At 43.9% G+C, this 17,060-nt stretch overlaps 1 protein-coding gene and 1 long non-coding RNA gene across 8 annotated transcripts; one reads left to right on the top strand and one right to left on the bottom strand.

The window, feature by feature from the left end:
• Positions 1-21: 21 nt before the first annotated feature.
• Positions 22-17,005, top strand: lsm14aa (LSM14A mRNA processing body assembly factor a). 7 transcript variants are annotated; one of them, XR_007035545.1, is made up of 12 exons: positions 22-306; positions 4,631-4,794; positions 6,631-6,799; positions 7,858-7,938; positions 10,121-10,333; positions 12,328-12,402; positions 12,644-12,826; positions 13,195-13,360; positions 13,842-13,880; positions 14,160-14,394; positions 15,286-15,363; positions 15,810-17,005. XR_007035545.1 is itself a non-coding variant. In XM_047348395.1 (11 exons), the coding sequence occupies exons 1-11, from the start codon at positions 186-188 to the stop codon at positions 15,307-15,309; spliced, it is 1,467 nt and encodes a 488-aa protein (XP_047204351.1). In that variant the 5' UTR covers positions 22-185; the 3' UTR covers positions 15,310-17,005. The 7 variants fall into 7 exon arrangements, 6 of the variants coding, with proteins under 6 accessions (XP_047204351.1, XP_047204339.1, XP_047204375.1 ...); XM_047348395.1 differs by having other exon boundaries at positions 12,647-12,826; positions 15,286-17,005; XM_047348383.1 differs by having other exon boundaries at positions 23-306; positions 15,286-17,005.
• LOC124857266 lies at positions 1,844-4,468 on the bottom strand. The gene is made up of 2 exons (XR_007035554.1): positions 3,085-4,468; positions 1,844-2,560 (listed from the first exon to the last, which is right to left on the bottom strand). It is a non-coding gene; the product is annotated as an uncharacterized LOC124857266 (long non-coding RNA).
• Positions 17,006-17,060: the final 55 nt, after the last annotated feature.

Here is a 17,060-nt window from a genome sequence, read left to right as displayed (position 1 = left end):
CCCCCGCGCTCAGATCCGTGCTATGGAGGCGGAGGCGGCCATATTGTAGCTGCAAAGCGGCGTCAGTGTCAGAGGGAACGGAACCGAAACACACCGGGACAGTCGCCCCAGAACCCATCTGCTGACTGTGCGGCTCGGAGGCACCGGCCCTTTCCCATTTGCGGAGCCGAGAAGCGGGAGCCACCATGAGCGGCGGAACTCCTTATCTGGGTAGTAAGATCAGCCTGATCTCAAAGGCCGAGATTCGCTACGAAGGGATTCTGTACACCATCGACACCGAGAACTCCACCGTGGCCCTGGCTAAAGGTAAGCGTTTCGCCGAGGCTAAAGGTGAGGCGGAGGGTTTGTGTTGCAGCGGTTGGTTTTTAAAGGAAACTTAAAGCTAGCTAACTTCTCCGAGCCGGCCTGAAGTTAGCTTCTAATTGATAGTCCCTCTATTAAAGGGGAATGCTGCTGTTTTTTTAAAAGACATTTTAACCTTAATCAGCTCTCGTCTAAACAGTGAAGAAATATTCCAAAAAAAATTCTCTTTTAGGGTTTGTGAAACCTAATTTTAATTGTTTAAACAAAACGGTCCAAATGCAGTCCCTTTTTTTTTTTTACCTTTTAAACGTAATAAAAATGGGCCCGTCTTAAAAAAAAACATGCAGTATTTATTTAAGTGACAGTTTGTCTGTTAAAAACGTTATTCAGTTTGTGGTAGTTCAGCGAACAGCGATTTTAGGGTTTGATTTTTGTTTTTTTGCAGCTGGACCACCTTAAATCATGACCAGCTGTAAAATCATGGTAGTCAAACTGGTCAAACCTGGACAGGTAGTGTGAACGATGGTCCACTCCAGGTGTGACTGGTCTGAGATGGACCCTTCTAATACATATCCCTAACGAATTATGGTATCCCTATTTTGTATTCCACTAATAGAACAAAGGTCTTACAAATCACAAACTCACTTAAATATTCAGTGTTTAATGTAGATTAATCCAGTGCAGTTTGACCAGTACAAATATTTTCGATTTTTAATTAAGGGTTAGGTCTTAGGTAGTGCAGATTCCTTAAAAATGCAGAATAACTGAAGTGCTGATCCAGAAAATGTGAATCACAAAAATTGCAATTCCAATACAAATCCATTGGTGATTTTAGAAACTATCAGAATTCTCAATTATGAATTCTTTCATCCTAAAATCATCAGATTTCTTATCCAAAAAATACCTTTAAAGAAGAGGCACTCATGCATACTGACCAAGACTTTACTAGTCTTTACTGTCTGTAGGGTATTCTGGTTTTATTTCAGCCAGTATAAACAGTTTGGTTCTTCATCCGGACCATCTCTAAACTGATCTGGATTTTAAAAACTGAAAAGTTCCACTTAAAGTGGAAATAGAAGCCAACTTCATTGTTGTGCTAGCTTCAGCTAATGTCTGATGTTTGGGCATGTTCAGGAGTTGCAGTTTCTTCTGACTTGCTCTGAGGTACGGACTATATACGTCGTTATAGAACAATGTTCACCCTCACCAGGCTGTCCCCCAGTCTGGCTCAGCTACAAATCGGGGTTCAGACTTCGTCAGTTTGAGTAAAGAGTTTCAGATGAATTGTGCTGATTCCTGCTTGTTAACACAGAAACATAAAACTGAAACATCATCTGAATATCATTCTTTTGACATCTGTCTGTCCTCCATCCAGGACCTGTACAGGTCTAGGGTCAGGAAAAGAACATCCCTGCAGACCCCACACATTCTGGACACAAACTGTTTAGACCAGAGGTCCCCAATTAAAATAATAGGAGGTCCACTACCTCCATCATTCAAACACTTTGAGGTCCAAACATTGTAAATAACTGACCTAACATATTTTCTTTCATTTTTATTTAACATTTAATTAACTACAGTTTTTGTTTTATAACCACAGATTAAATATTCATATGTTCGTGACATCATCTGCTGAATGGAAAAATCCAATCCAATTTAAGTACCAATAATGAACGCACTTTGAATGACACAGTCAAGCTGGGTCAGTACATCTAGGTAGAACAGTTCTGCTCTCCTTGTGCTCGTGTTATCAGCCGTGCAGCTCGCTCATTCTGTCCCCTCTGTAACACCGACACAATATGCTTGTATGGGTTACGTTTTTTTTTATATATATATGGACCAGTTATCGCGAAGATATTAACAAAACTGACAACAGAAAATTAAGTTCATCATAGGAGCCTGGGATGGAACAAGATAACCAGAGGAAGAAAAAAAATAAATGCTCATCTGATTCAGAAATATATATTCAACTTAAATTACAACAAACATATAATTAGACAGACACCAGATAAGTGTGTCAAGACAAGATTACATTAGACAAGTATCCAGTCATTCAATCAAAATGGTTCAGTTTGTGTTTATCCAAACTAAATATGAAAGTTCAGTTATTGTCCATGTTCTTTTAGTTAAGTTCCTTTTGGGGGGAAAAAAACAGGACTCTAACAGTGTCCAAGGTCCCGAATCAAAAGGGAAAAATAAATAATCCTACCAGCTCGCCACTCTAGAAGAGGTTCAGGGAGTCCAAAAAAAACCTGACCTATAAACAAGGTCAAAATACATGCAATTAGCATCTGGAAAAAATACATTAGGTTACATTGCATTCTGTACATACAGAAATTACAATAATAATTCAGAATTTCAAATGATTCAAAATTAATTCATTGATCATTGTATTCAAAATAAGCTGCGCAGCTAGATTCAATTAATTCAACAAAATACAGGCAGTAGCATAAAGCTAAAAGAAACCATGCATGCCGTAAGTGTTTCACTGACATTGCTACTAACATTAGCAGCATTAATATTTAAACTGTGAAAACATTTGCATGATTCCATAGAAATGCAGCCGAATTGTTAAACATTTGCCACAAACAAATATACGGTCATAATTTATGATCGGAACTAACTTTATGAACATAAATGTCTAAAAATAACTGTTCTGGACTTCTGTTCACGAATGCGGAAGTGAAGCCATAACACAACCGGCATTAAAAATGAACTTCAGCAGAAAAGTTGACGACTTTACCCAACCGGTCTGAACAATCATATTGTAAAGTAACTTACCAATGAGTATGGGAAGATTTACATAAGGTGTTAATCAGATTTCGTGTTGAATCAGTCATTTGTTTATTCCAGCCATGCCCAGCCAACAGCAAGGAGGACGTGACATCAGAACGGGGCGTACTCTGAGAGCGTTTCCCTTTTATAACGGCGCCCCTGATGGCTGAACGGGCACTCAATTTAAGTAACATAGGTTACACCTCAGTTCGTTGATTCAACCTTGTCCTACCATCAGACTCAGGTGGATTGGTTTGGTTGTAGTTCTTATGCTTGGTTTCATAATGTCTCTTTAGATTTCCACTCTTTATACGTCCAATTGATTCAGATCATTTCAGGCAGACCGGCCTTACACTCGACAGAAGTTAAAATTAAAGCACATGTTTCTGTCCATTCATCTTTAATTGTGCGAATTTCATAGTCCACCTTATGTAGTTTCAAGGACCCTGCATAGCTCCTTCTTTGTCGTTTTCTGGCGGTTGGCATGCAATGATGTGGTGCATTACCGCCACCAGCTGGCTTGGACCGCGGGTCAGAATGTCGCTGGTCCACATAGCCGCCCGTCGTGCCTGTTCCAAAGGCGGACACGGCAGGAATAAAATATCTATATGTACATAGTAAATGAGAAAATGCTTTGCGGTCCGGACAAAACACTCTCTGGGTCCGGATTTGGATCGGACTCTGGGGTTTGGGGACCTCAGGTTTAGACTTTCACCTTCAGGTGGGCGCTACAGAGTACTGTTTGCAGAAAACCAGCCGCTACAGAGATAGTTTCTTCCCCCAGGCTGTCTGTCTGATGGACACTTCAGAGTGGTCAGATCGATACCATACACATTTGCAAACTTGGCGAATAAAGCAGATTCTGAAAGAACTCACTTGTGTTAAAGAAACCTGAAATCATCCAAGAGGTGCCACCAAATTTAACTACAGTAAAAACAATGACTCAAGATTTTTCCTAGACTTTAACGACTTCATACAGTTTGGTTTCCTAACTGAACTCAGTTCTTCAGGAGCTAGTGATCCATCTTTGGATCAGCTGCAGAGCAACATTGTCTACCTGGTTCTGATCAAAGATGTGGAGCTTTGGAAGCTTCTAAAGATTCCTGGGTTTCCTGACCTCTCAAGTTCTGTTGGACTTGTGTAGAATGCAGGTTTGAGCTGGGCCCCCACACTGTTTGGAAGTGGGTTTAAGTATGATAAAATAAATTGGTATTTCCAGATATGATGACTGTATTATTGTCTAAAAGTTTTAGTCATCCATCCATTTGCTCCTTGTTTGTGGATTCATCGATTTGTACATCCATCTGTCCTGTTCTTAATTTCCTCAGGAAAAATGTGTAGGAACCCTATATCCTCCCAGAATCATCAGAATTCTCCTTGAGCAACATGACAAATCCATCAAACACTTTTGAAAAAGTGTTTGGAACCAGAACCTTAGTGTTTCTTTCTGAGCCATGAACTGCAGTGCTGTTGATGTTTCAGAGATACTTCAGCCTCTACTGACACATTCTTATTCAAACACTAAGCTGTGATCTTGTTTGCTTCGCCTCAGTCCGCTCCTTCGGTACCGAGGATCGCCCAACGGACCGGCCCATTCCTCCCCGAGAAGACATCTTTGAGTACATCATCTTCAGGGGCAGCGACATCAAGGACTTGACAGTGTGTGAGCCGCCCAAACCGACATGCTCGCTTCCCCAGGACCCCGCCATTGTTCAGGTATGCTGCTGTTTCAGGTCAGGCTTAAATCAAACCGCTGTTTTATTTATTAGAACTGAATTTCTGCTGAAAGCGGTACCTTCATGTTGACTTTTCCATAAGAGAATCAGCCTATCGGCTATAATTTACAGCCTCCTGCAAGATAACAGACTTGAAATTCATTGTCCTCTTTAAACAAATTATTGAGGGAACTCTCTTTGGTTTTGGTCCCTCTAGGGTTAGTAATGTATTTTACTTTCAGAAACTTTCAGAAGGTCAGAAATCAGTATGTTGCAGGTTTATTGTCTTTCTGTTTGCCAATGGTGTCGATAAGTTTTGCCTGTCGAGGAAAATTTACTTAAGAAGCACTGGTGGGCCTTTTTTCCCTTTTTAAAAACATAATTTCTTTAGTGAATTTTTACCTGCTCAGCAGTACATTATATTTTAATAAAACAAAGTAGAAAAGACCAAATTATTATAGGTCAGGGAAAGGGTCTCAGAAGTTTGCCTGGATAAAAGTAAAGTGTAGCTTTTAATGTTTGGGGTCGCATGTTTTCTATTTTATTGGTCTAAACCAGGGGCCTGCAGCCTTACAATAGAAACAAGACATTTTACCTGCAGTCTAGCTAAATCAAACTCGTTTACAGTCGCTAATGTTACATGACCTGTCAAGTTATCATTTTTGATAAATATCTACTACAGGAAATTTGTCATTTTCAAAGAACCACCATTTTATTTCTATTTTTAGGTTTAAAAACAAAGAAAAACATAGAAACGTTTGCAACAAGAGGATGGGTACATTTTCTTCTATGGGATGTTATGAGCCAATAGTTTCCAAACTAGTGACAAAGAAAAACCGATCTAAAAAGATATTACTGGTACTTTTATTGTCGCTGTACTGTGGAAATAAAATGCAATTATTCAGTAGATCTATATTTAAAATCATTAGTTGGTTAATAACTTTGATTTTAGCCAAAGTGTATAAGAGCCATTGTGGCAGGTCCAAAGAGGTTGCTGACCCCTGGCCTAGAAAATGTTATTTCTGTTCACAGCAACTAAAACCAGAACTTTCTCTGAAAATCTTTGCCGCTGTAGTAAGTTTAATGAATGCACATTTATTCAGCGAGTAACGTCTCGCAGAGCATTAAATGTTAGCTTTTTAAGTGAGCACCATCAGGCTTTCTATGCCTGTGAAATATTTGGGGACGTGTGTTGATGGCAACATAATCAAAGGCATAGAGGTGGTCAGTTGACCAAGTCGTTAAGAAAAAGCTGACGTCAGCCTGAAGCAGCTTTTTCAGTAAAACCTTGTTGAGATGTATTTCTGTGTTTGCTATGAACCCAAACCAGAAAGAAAACAAACACAGTCGACCTTTCATGGATTTCGTTTTGATAAAACAGACCACATGAATAACATCATCCAAAACCGTGTTAAGTGCCACTCATGTGCTTCTCTGTGTGTGACGCAATGCGTCCACTCTGCATTTGGTGAAACCCCTGCAGCTGTTTTCCCCTCAGCGTCCGTGCTCCATCGGTGTAAACACAGACACAGTTCTCCTATTCTAGTCCATATGTTGTCATTTATAGTACCAAAACAGGAGTTTCAGTTGTTGCTCTGCTTGTTGTTTGTTGTGTCACCTCCAAATGAGTCCTCTGACATTCACATTGGTTCCGACGCATCCCACAGTTTGAGAATGTTGCTTATTTATCACAAGTCATACATTATGGAAGCATTCATCATCATCGCCAGTTTTCCAAATACACAGTCCTAGTCAGAACATTTTGATTTAGCATCACAGAAAACTGGTTCTGACCCAGCTTCACAATCACCTGATCTTTTGTTTTCTTCTTTTCCAGTCCTCCATCAGCACCAGCTCCTCATCAGCGGCGGCCTCAGCTCCAACTCCGTTCCAGTCTTCAGGCTCCTACGGCCTTTTCAGCAGAGCTCCGGTTCCTGCGTACAACCAGTTCAGCTCCAGCGCTCTGGTCTCTCCCCAGTTTGGACCCGTTGGTGTGGGTAAGCCAGGTAGCATGTCTGGAATGAGTTGCTGTCTCAGCTCTGCATGATATCCAAGGGTTCAGAGTCTGTGAGTGGTTCTGGACCACGTTCATCATGCCACAGGAAATGAGGAGGCGTCGGGTCAAGGTGTCAGCGTGAGACCTTCGCCGCCTCCTCCTCAACACATTTTGTGTTTGGTTCTATAAAGACAGGACGGCACCGTACCGGACTGTACAAAAGGAACCAGAGATGGGCTCTGTGCCCGGTTCTGTGGGGAAAGGAGGTGGTACTGGGCTGTGCTGATAGAACCGGAGACACATTTTCTGAGGAGCAAGTCCGATAACTTGCATCCAGTCGGTTTCCGCTGCTGATCCAGTTATAGTTTTTACTGTAAAAAGATTCAGAACTTTGTTGGGGGTTTTTTTTTAGCTTTTATTGGGGCACCGCCTGTAGGATGGACCTGACACATCTGGTTGCAGTCTCTTTACTCTCACGTTCAGTGGGTTCTGTTCATCTGCAGCTTTTTGAGTCTGCTTCAAACTGAAATGTATTTCTTTAGTCCAGGTACCAGCCAGATCCAAACTTGGACCTGAGCGTGCAGCAGAGGTGCTTGATGGATAAAGAATTTGCCTCCTATTCTACAAAGCAAAGTGTTCTGGTGGGAACATACAGAATAATCAGATCTGCAACAAACAATGGATGGATGTGTTTGCTGTGGGAGAGGAATCGGTTCCGTTTTAATAGTAACTGGGTTGAGTTTGAGGGGAGAAACGGTTCACTTTAGAGGGTAACCCTACCAAAACTGAATCTGGAGTTTTAGCGGTGGCTCGTTTTGGTTCGAGGTCATTGTGGGTCCAGTTCCAGCTGTGAGAGCCAAACTGGTTCAGTCTGTTAGTTACTCTGGTTGTTTCGAGAGCAGAGACTGTTCAGTTTCAGCTGGAACTTGGTTCAGTTTTACCAAAGATTTGATTCTATTTTGTCGCTGACTAGCTTTTGGTGGTTGATTCGTGTTCTGGTATCGGCACAGCCCAGGTGTTCTGCAGAGAGTGTTCCTGGTCTCAGTTCTCTGCTGTTCTCCCATACAGGGCACTCCATGGCTTCCTTTGTGAACTCCCATCCCGCCCCGAGTGGTTCTGACTTGCGGTCTGTGGGGACTTTGACTGAAGGTAAAAACCAGCAGGAAGTGGACTCTCAGATCTGTGTTCACCCTCTAAAGGAACTGAATCGCCCGTGTTTGTGTGTGTGAGGATGATGGTTAATTTAAAACATGATGCCTCTGGTGTTTTCCTGTCCTGCTTCTTATTTTCTCAGAGTTGACCCACAAACACCCTGCCGTGTTTCCCACGGCAGTAAATATACACCTGACTGTCTTCCTGCCTCTGACCCCGCTGCCCTCTGAAATCTGCACATCCTGTCGGTTCAGTTCTGCTGCCCCACATTCTGGAGCCCAACTGCTTCATCACTCTTCACTCGCACTGCTTCACGGTGTCATTCAACAGATATTCAACCAAAACAAACTGCAGACATGAGGCTAATAAACTTCTGTTGATGCTGCAGGTCCCACTGATCCAACTTTGTGTCTCTCTGTACTTCCTGGATCAGTGGTCTGTGTCTATAAGGGTCTGGAAGAAGTACACAAACATCAGATTTTATTTAAACACTACTCACCTTATTTTCGATTGTGGAAATAAATGTGTCCAGCTTCCGGTTTTATGTTCTGTTTCATCACTTTCCTGGGCTAAATAACATAAGCATGACGAAATTTGTGAACTATGTCGTGGGAATATTTCCAAAAATCGCTGAAAAATCAAAATGGCTGGTTAGTGCCACACCCTCAAACTATCCATGAGTGGGAGGATGATACGAAGAAGTGGCCTCATATAACATATGAAGACATTTTTACCTATTTCGTGTTGTCGCTTGGTGCCGATGGATCTACAGTGTGCAATTACAAAAGTACGGAGGCATATCGGTACCTCCACAGTGGAAAAGTTGGCAAAGTATTAAAAAGTAACAACATCAACTATCTGTTATTCATGAACGCTGATGTTCAACCAAGCCAAAGCAAGTCCGACGTTCACCCTGCATGGATCCTGACTACATCAACCGGTATTACTGAGATCGCTGGGTGCTCCTGTGTCCCGCGTCAGGGTAAGTCCTGCAGTCACGCAGCGGCAATCTTATGGAGGGTAGGCTAATGATTTGTCTCTTCAGTGCCATAACATACCAACTGTTGCCCCTTGCGTACATCTACATAAGTATTGGCGATAAAGGGCCGATTAAAAAAGGGCAGGATTAAAAAAATGCGTCAGGTAAACACCCCAATAGGGATATTATGATCAGTTGGAATGAAATCGTATTCCCTATTGAAGAGAGGTGATTTATGCAGATCAATAATCCAATTAGCATCCATCTAATCACTGGTTCCAATTATGTCATTCGGATTGGGGCAAACTGAAGTAAACGAGCATGTATGTCGAGGACGGGGCAGCAGCGCAGGTAAACCTTTCTTTTGAACCAGTTATTATGACGGCCTCTTACTGCACAAACAATCTCGGACCCATAACAACGAGTTGGTTGTGAAGAAAACTGGTAGTAGCCGCTACAGTGAAAGGACGTCGGCTAGCCAGGGACCGGAAGTCTCGCACAAAAAAACCATCAATGTACTGTGTCCGTATCTCCGTTTAAAAATAAGGTGAGTAAAGAAAGTCAAACCCTTGAAGTCTTTCTCCCACAAACCTTCGCTGTTCGTGTTGAGTGGACTAACCTGTTAACCAGCCATCGCTGATGTTAGAAACATTTGTCTGAACAAAAAGAAATTTTTTATGGGGTCTGGGTTCTGATTTCATCCAAACTGACCTCAAGTCCGAGTTCTGCTGCAAATCAGAACCGCCGAGACTACTCTGCTGGCTGAGCAGCACCTTCAGAGAGAGCTCTGAGCTCGTCTTCCTCTGCTGCTTCATTCAGAGCTTTTTCTGCTTTCAACGGGTACAGTTTAACTCATCTGGTTGGACTCTGTGAACATCCTGGACCACCTGAACCATTTTTTCTGCAGAGTGTCGGTTGTAACTGGATCTGGAGTTTGGAACTGGTTCTAGACCAGGACCAAAACAGTAATAAATTGTAATAACCCTGAATGCAGCGTGGGTCAGTGACTGAGGTTCAGGCCGTCCTGGTTTTACTTTGGAACTATACAGCAGCTTTTTTTGGTTCTGTTAAACCAGCAGGTGGGAGGTTTGCCAAGCCGTTTTGGGTCCAGTCTTTGGGGTTACTAGACGTACTGGCTTGGTTCTGTTGTGGATAAGTCATAACCTTTAACCCTGCTCTCTCTCCACTGATTCTCCTCAGGACGCAGCAGTCCCGGTCTGGAAGCTATCAGGAAGAGTCCCACTCTGGAGCCGGCGATCCAGAGTGGGCCTTCTGTGGCGACATCCACCACCACCACAGCTCCAGCCCCCGGTCTGGGACGGAGGAGCCCCCCCCATGGCCGCTCTGCCCCGGCAGGACCTTCTCAGAGCAGCCAGAAGGTTCAGCAGCAGGACGGAGTGGACAATCTGAGGGGTGAGAAGCTGTAGTCTCTGATTGTTCCTCTTTCTCCTTCTAACTGATCAGCTCTGGGTCCATCTCTGGACTCGCGTACTGACAGCTGGCAGGAACATGGTCCTGGGCAACACTCCCTGTTTATTTTCAGTCGGCTAAATAAATATAAGCTCAGGGATCCAATCTGAAGCATTGGAGCACCGATGGAAACTTCCCCGCTGATAATACCCAGTGGACTAACTGTAATAAACAAATAGAACCTCCTCCAACTGGTTGAGGTGGAGAACATCCCTCCTGATCCAGAGTTTTGTGTGTAAAAACTTTTGATTTGATATTTGAACCGTGCTGCATCTTGATAATTAAGTTTTAAGAAAACGCAAGGCGATTAAAGCTCCTCTGCAGGTCGTTACAGTCGCTGGAAAACATCAGTCCATCAGTAGGTCCTTTCAGAAGTTTACATTCACACATGATAGATTTTAAGGTCAGTCAGATGTTTTCAGTCACCTGTAACACTAATGCACAATATCTTGGATCCTTGCTGTCCCTGAGACTGTATTTCTTAAAAATAAAGGTCCTTGTTGTTTTTCTTCTTCTGCTCACGATCTGCAGTGCATGTGGCACCACCCTGTGATTAGGAGTAACATTGTCCCGGCTGCCATGTCTGGCAGCTTTGTGACAACCATCTTGGCTTCACGCGAACTCTAATGGGCGGGTACAGATGACGCCATTTACGTCACACAGGCTTTGCGATGTCCATTGATAAGCCTGACCACGCTGGTGTCTCCTGCAGACTTAATGCAGGTATTGGTGGGACAGGTGGGCGTATAGTTGTGTTTATTGAGGGTGAACAGGAGTGGACTCAACACACAGTCCTTAGGTATGCCAATGCTAAGTGAGATTCAGCTACCCAGCGTCACTAAGAAATTTAGCAGTTTATTTAGAAAACGGCTACAAACGTACTTCCCATCACCGTGTCCAATCAGCTCAGTCTCTCGTCTGACCAACAGCTTTTGTCCAGCAGACATTTGGCTCTGTAGATTTCAGTCCTTCTTGAAGGTGTTGACTTTGGAGCTGGAGCTTTATTCTACATGAACACCTTTTCAGTCCAGGCTGGTTTTACACTGACTTCACTGTAGACAGCCACTGGTGATTCAACTCTTGAGCCTTGGTGGTTCCTGGATTGTTCCTTAACGTTGTAACCAGTTTCCTTTCATCTGGAGGGGGGCAGTTTGGGACAGGTGTTTGAGACTTGGATGCCACTTAGTGTTCAAATAAGACAACAACCCCATAAACACACATCCATGGGGTTTTTTAAATGAATAAAGCAGGCTGACTTTAAGTTCTGGAATGGCCTAGTCAAAGCTAAATGCTAATGTGTTTATTATGACTGAAGCTGGATCTGTGACTAGAAACCAACCCACCAACCGACTTAAATGAACTACCATTTCTGCCAGGAACAGATACCAACTATCCAGCCCGATTAACGCCTAGATCTAGTTGATGCTTTTTATAAATATTAATATATTACAAATTAATAGGGGGGTGCAGATGTTTTTCAGCCTGTGTGTATAATTCTGGCCTTGTGTGGATATTGCAGCTGTATTTTATCCAATCATCTGATCCTGAAAAAGAACAGTTCATATAAGTCTTTAAAATCACCAAGATTCATTTAGGGCTATGAGCAGAAGTTTTACCTGAGCTGTAAAGAGGAAAAACTGTGAAGGTATTAGGATTCCAAGGCCTGCAGGTTTGGGTGTGTGTGGGGACAGAAAGCTGCAGACTGCTGCTCATGGTGGTCATGGAAACGGGTTCAACTTTATAACAACAACAACAGAGGCTGCAATAAACTGTTTCCTGCAGGAATCCGATCAGTTCCCTGAGCTCAGACTGCTGACGTCTGTCGCCATGTTCTCGACGCGCTGTTCAGTGATTCAGGGCTGAGTTTGTAATTGCAGTAGGAGAAGCAGCTGCTCTCTGGTCACTGTGTGGAGATTCAAACTGTGTTGCTGTTCCAGGATCAGACGTCCAGGGCAGAGCTGAGGGCGAACAGGCGCGAGGAGAAGGCAGGGAGCCCAGTAAACGCTCCACAGGTTAAAGTCTGCTCCTCTCTGCAGCCATCCTGCATGCTCTCCATGTTCCTTATAGACTTCATCTCCACAGGAATGATGGAGACTCTCTGCATCTCCTCCATCATTCTGTGTCACTAACTCCTGAAGCCCCGCTGCAGCTCTTCATCCTCACCTCCTGTGCTACCACCTGTGCTTCTGTCCTTCTGTTTGCTCCGTTTCTCTTCACCCTCTCAGCTAACGCAGTGCTTCTCTCTGTCTCCAGCAGCTGCCGGCGGAGCGGTGAACCGACGCGGCCGAGGGGGCGGGCACCACGGCAGGGGGCGCTTCAACGTGCGCCGAGACGGACCCATGAAGTTCGAGAAGGACTTTGACTTTGAGAGCGCCAACGCCCAGTTCAACAAGGAGGAGATCGAGAGGGAGTTTCAGAGCAAGCTGAAACTGAAAGGTTGGGGGCTGACTGGTTTTACTGGGAAATCTGAGGGGAAGCATCTCTGGGAGATAAAGCTGCTACAAATTGATCAAATGTTTTTAATTAAAAGAGCTGGGTTTACTCCAGTAGAATGTTTTGATATTGAACAACTGTAATGTAGTGATTCAGGGGGAGCAAAGGGAGTTGGTTTGCGGCTTGAATGAGATGTTTCTGTCTGATCTCACTCCGCTGCTGCAGAATTCCTTCATATGTTCATGGATTGTATCTGTGGCTGATCTGCTGGAGTAAGGGTTAGTCTCTAAGATGGAAGCTCCAGTAGCTTTCACTGTGCTCCTTTCAGAGTTGGTGTTCTGCAGCTGACATGGGACTCTGTTGTTTCTCAGATGAGAAGACAGAGAAAGCGCTAAATGGAGAAGAGAAGGCAGATTCTGGAGTGGAAACCCAGAAGAGTGAGGGCAACAACGAAGATGAGAGCGACCCGCTGGGCCCGCACTGTTACTACGACAAGTCCAAGTCGTTCTTCGACAACATCTCCTGTGACGACACGAGGTACAAACCTCAAGTTGGTCCTTCATCCTAGAGTCAGGGCTGGTAGATATCAGAGATCTGATTGGGTTAAACTGATTCCCAAACAGATCCGAATGGGTAAACAGATTCCTGAATGGATCAGAATACATGAACTGGTTCCAGATTCCATCCGATCACTGTTAAACTGATTCTCAAACACATCTGAACGTTTATAAATCAATTATTCTGATCAGATTGGGGCTCGGAAACATGTAAAGACCTGATAAACCAGCTTTTCTTCCCAATTGTTCCTCTGAACCATTCATTCATTCATTAACTGAAGACTTAAGTGAACAGGACCCGATGAGAATCCCGTGATCAGATTGGTCAGTAGTTCTGGTTCAGGTTGTCTCGGTTGGTTTTCAGGAATACTTGTCAATGAGAAGCAGATGAGTGAATCCCATATTCAAGTTTTCTTGTTTTCCTGCTCTGATCCTGATCTACTGGTGTTTGTGTGTTTTAGGAAAGCTGGAGATAAGTCTGGAGCCTCCGGTTTCCCTCGGTGAGTTTCTGACATCCTGCAAGACCTACATGTTGGTGATTTCTGAATGAGTCAAACTGATCCAGAAGGCTGCATCATGAATCTTTGTGATCTGAACTCTGACAGCAACAGTGCTTCTGTCAGCAGATCTTTGGAGTTAGATCAGCAGCTTTTTGTTGTTAATAGGGAGATATAACCTGGTAAGACTTACCAGATTGAACTGGGTTTTCTACCTGTGGGTCTTGGTGAAAAGCAGCTCCACACTCTGCTCTGAATGAATATTTCCTTTTCCTTCTGCAGGGAGCGTCGGCAGACCTGGGCGGAGGAGAGGAGGATGAACGCAGAGACATTCGGCATCCCTTTGCGTCATGGCCGAGGCCGCGGAGGTTACCGAGGCCGTGGGGGGCTGGGCTTCAGAGGAGGGCGGGGGCGTTCGTCCAGCCGAGGTTCCTTTGGGCCCCCTCAGGGCAGCAGCTTCAGGGGAGGATACCGAGGAAACCAGGCAGGGCGCGAATTCGCCAACTTACCTTACAGGGTGAGTCTGGCTTCGAGAACTGTCTATAACTCTGCAGCATCAGGAGTTTTCCTTGGCCCTGGTTCTACACACTGCATTCATGATCTGTACGGTTTGTTATAATGTAGAGGTTCATCCTACTGTTTTTATGAACCTGTCAGCTTCCAACCTGAATATTTACTTGAGTTCTAGTTACATAATGTTCCCCCGATCCCATCCTTAACGAAAGTCCAACCAGTTATCCAGATTTTAAAAGCCTTGAGACTTTGATTTCAGAGTTTTACTTGGTGTAGAAACAAGAATGTTTAAATACTAGGAAACCTGATTTCTGTCCAGATCTAAAGTCTGCTGTTGGAATATACTTTGATGGACCACACTGGGATTTCTGTGGAGATCAACAGGCTTTCCTTTAGGAAGAAATTCACTCTTATATTCCAGATCTGACCACTAATGGTGGGAGACAGGTTTGGGGATTCAGGGAAGTATGCTGGAGATCCAGGGAAAAGTGATGCAGCTGCAGTAAACCTGCGTAATCTGACACAATGAGGCAGTTTTCCTCTTCTTTAAGAATCATGGACATGTTTTGAACTTGCATTCAGGAAAATTTGACCCCTCTTCTATGTTTAACCCCAACTGTCCTGGACACAGCCATTGGAGATTGCTGTCTCCACTGCTGGTTTAGAGCCTATCCGTTTAGCCGTGTTTTTCTCCTGCATGAAGCCGCTACACGACTAACTGCTGCCTACGTCTATAAATTAGATCTGTTTCTTTTAAAGTGCCTTCAAAATTGCCATTTGTTCTAAATTGTTGAAATATTAAAAAAACAAAAACTGAATGTATTTAAAAAAAAAACCTGCAAAGAGTCAGAGAGACTTTAATATGACTTGTTTCTGTGTCTGTGTTCTGATGCAGAAGGACAACAAAGCGGCTGCATAGTGTCGACAGGAGGAGGAAGCTCCGTGAAGCTGGAACTTCTTCCAGGGGAAAACGGCAAGCTTTGGTTCCGTTCTGTCCACTAGATTCCTGAAGATTGTCTCCTCGTTGTTTCTGTCACCAGCACTGGAGTAGACTCTGAATGCAGCTTAATGTTCCGTCTGTCTCAGACCACCACGATAACGATGCAGTTTATTAGAGAAAGTGATTCCCGCTAAATGTTTTAGTTCCTCAGCTGTGGAGCTCCTGTAGCTTAATCGGGGTTTGTCCTGTAGAGGGCGCTGCGGGCTCTAACTTGGAGTTTTCTACTATTATATCATGTCACAGGGTGACTCGCTGAGCTTGTTCCTCACTCCTCCAGTTGTTGGCCTTCTGTAGCTCTGACGTTCTCTCCTCCACCTGTCTAATATCACTGGTTTTACTGGATGTTGTGGGTCGTTTCCAGCTCCCAGTTCACACAGATTCACCACTGATCGTTCCTCTGTTTGGTTTTCTTACTGCAGGAACTCTCCGGTTTGCTTTGGTTCATCTCTTAGATGTTTGGGCCAGAATTTACCCTCCAGAACCTTGTTACATTAAAGCCTCTGATGAATGCCGGACCAACAGGAGAACCTGTCCACAGAAGCTATCTGCTCACCATGAAGTTCAGCTGAATGACATTTTTAAACCATTTTGGTTTGGCAAGAAATGAATCTTTCCGATCACTAAAAGAAATTCCTGTAAACCAGTAAATCCTTTGCAGACTTGAGGAGCAGTGAAACTATTTCCTCTACTGGGATTGGACTATAAAACTAAATTTTCTCTTTTTTTTTTTCCTGATCAGTTTTAATTTGAGTCCAGTGTGGAACCAGAAGGTTCTATAACTCAGCCGTGAAGCAGAACCTTTCCATCTCAGAGATGAACAGGAAGCTTCAGATTTTCCTCCTGCGCTTTAACTCTTCCGAACCTGGAGCCAGTCGGCCGGCCTCATTCCTCGTCCCGTTGCAGTCTTCATGAAGCCACTAACGTCGCCCCGCTACACTGCACGCCGGCCGGCAGGAAGTGATGTCACATAGACAGACAGAGCTGTGCACTGTAGCAACGTCAGTCAGCAATATTCCTGCGTTTGGCAACTGCAGGTTTCCGTATGTTCAGCAGCCTCCGAGTCGGTCCTGATGGGTCAGATCCCCGCGCGGTTCGATCCAGATTGCAGCATGATCCGAACCTGTTAATGATGTCAGCCATCTTTTACCGTTGCTGCTGCTCGCTCGTATCTTTTATGGTTTTCTGTGATCAAAGATCAGAACATCCAGCTAGTGCTATGACATTTAATGATCCATTTAGCTGATCTGATCAGAACACGCCAGTATTATAGCTTGGTCTTTGGCATGGGTCTTTTTCTGATTCAGACAACAAACCCGTAGATTCTCCTGAAAAGACTTTCCATGATCCGACACGCAGAGCCACCTTTAAACTGTGCTCAGGAAATGGGAGAGGACTGGTCCGAAAGGCGGTTCTCTTCAGATGGAAAGAACTGTTTGAGACATTAAGGTTCCTAACTGAATGTTGGTTTGGATTTGCAGAGAAACGGCTTTGTGGTGTGTTCAGTGACAAGTCCTGGTTCCAGTCTGGACCCACACCTGGAAAAAAAAAAAAAGCGAGCTTTTAACTGATGCATTGTACAATAAAAACTGAAATAAAGACACTAAGTTTGCAGAAACGTTTGCTTCTTGTTTTTTCACTTTAACGGTTCTGTTCTACCAGCATCAGAACCC

Source organism: Girardinichthys multiradiatus, chromosome 2 (genome assembly GCF_021462225.1).
Source record: "Girardinichthys multiradiatus isolate DD_20200921_A chromosome 2, DD_fGirMul_XY1, whole genome shotgun sequence".
NCBI lineage: Eukaryota > Metazoa > Chordata > Actinopteri > Cyprinodontiformes > Goodeidae > Girardinichthys > Girardinichthys multiradiatus.
This window is presented reverse-complemented; position numbering and strand designations above follow the sequence as displayed.

Coding starts and splice junctions, on each gene's coding strand:
- lsm14aa (XM_047348383.1), top strand. CDS start 186: ATGAGCGGCGGAACTCCTTATCTGGGTAGTAAGATCAGCCTGATCTCA. Junction 4,795..6,630: donor AGGACCCCGCCATTGTTCAG/GTATGCTGCTGT, acceptor CTTCTTTTCCAG/TCCTCCATCAGCACCAGCTC. Junction 12,403..12,643: donor GCCCAGTAAACGCTCCACAG/GTTAAAGTCTGC, acceptor CTCTGTCTCCAG/CAGCTGCCGGCGGAGCGGTG.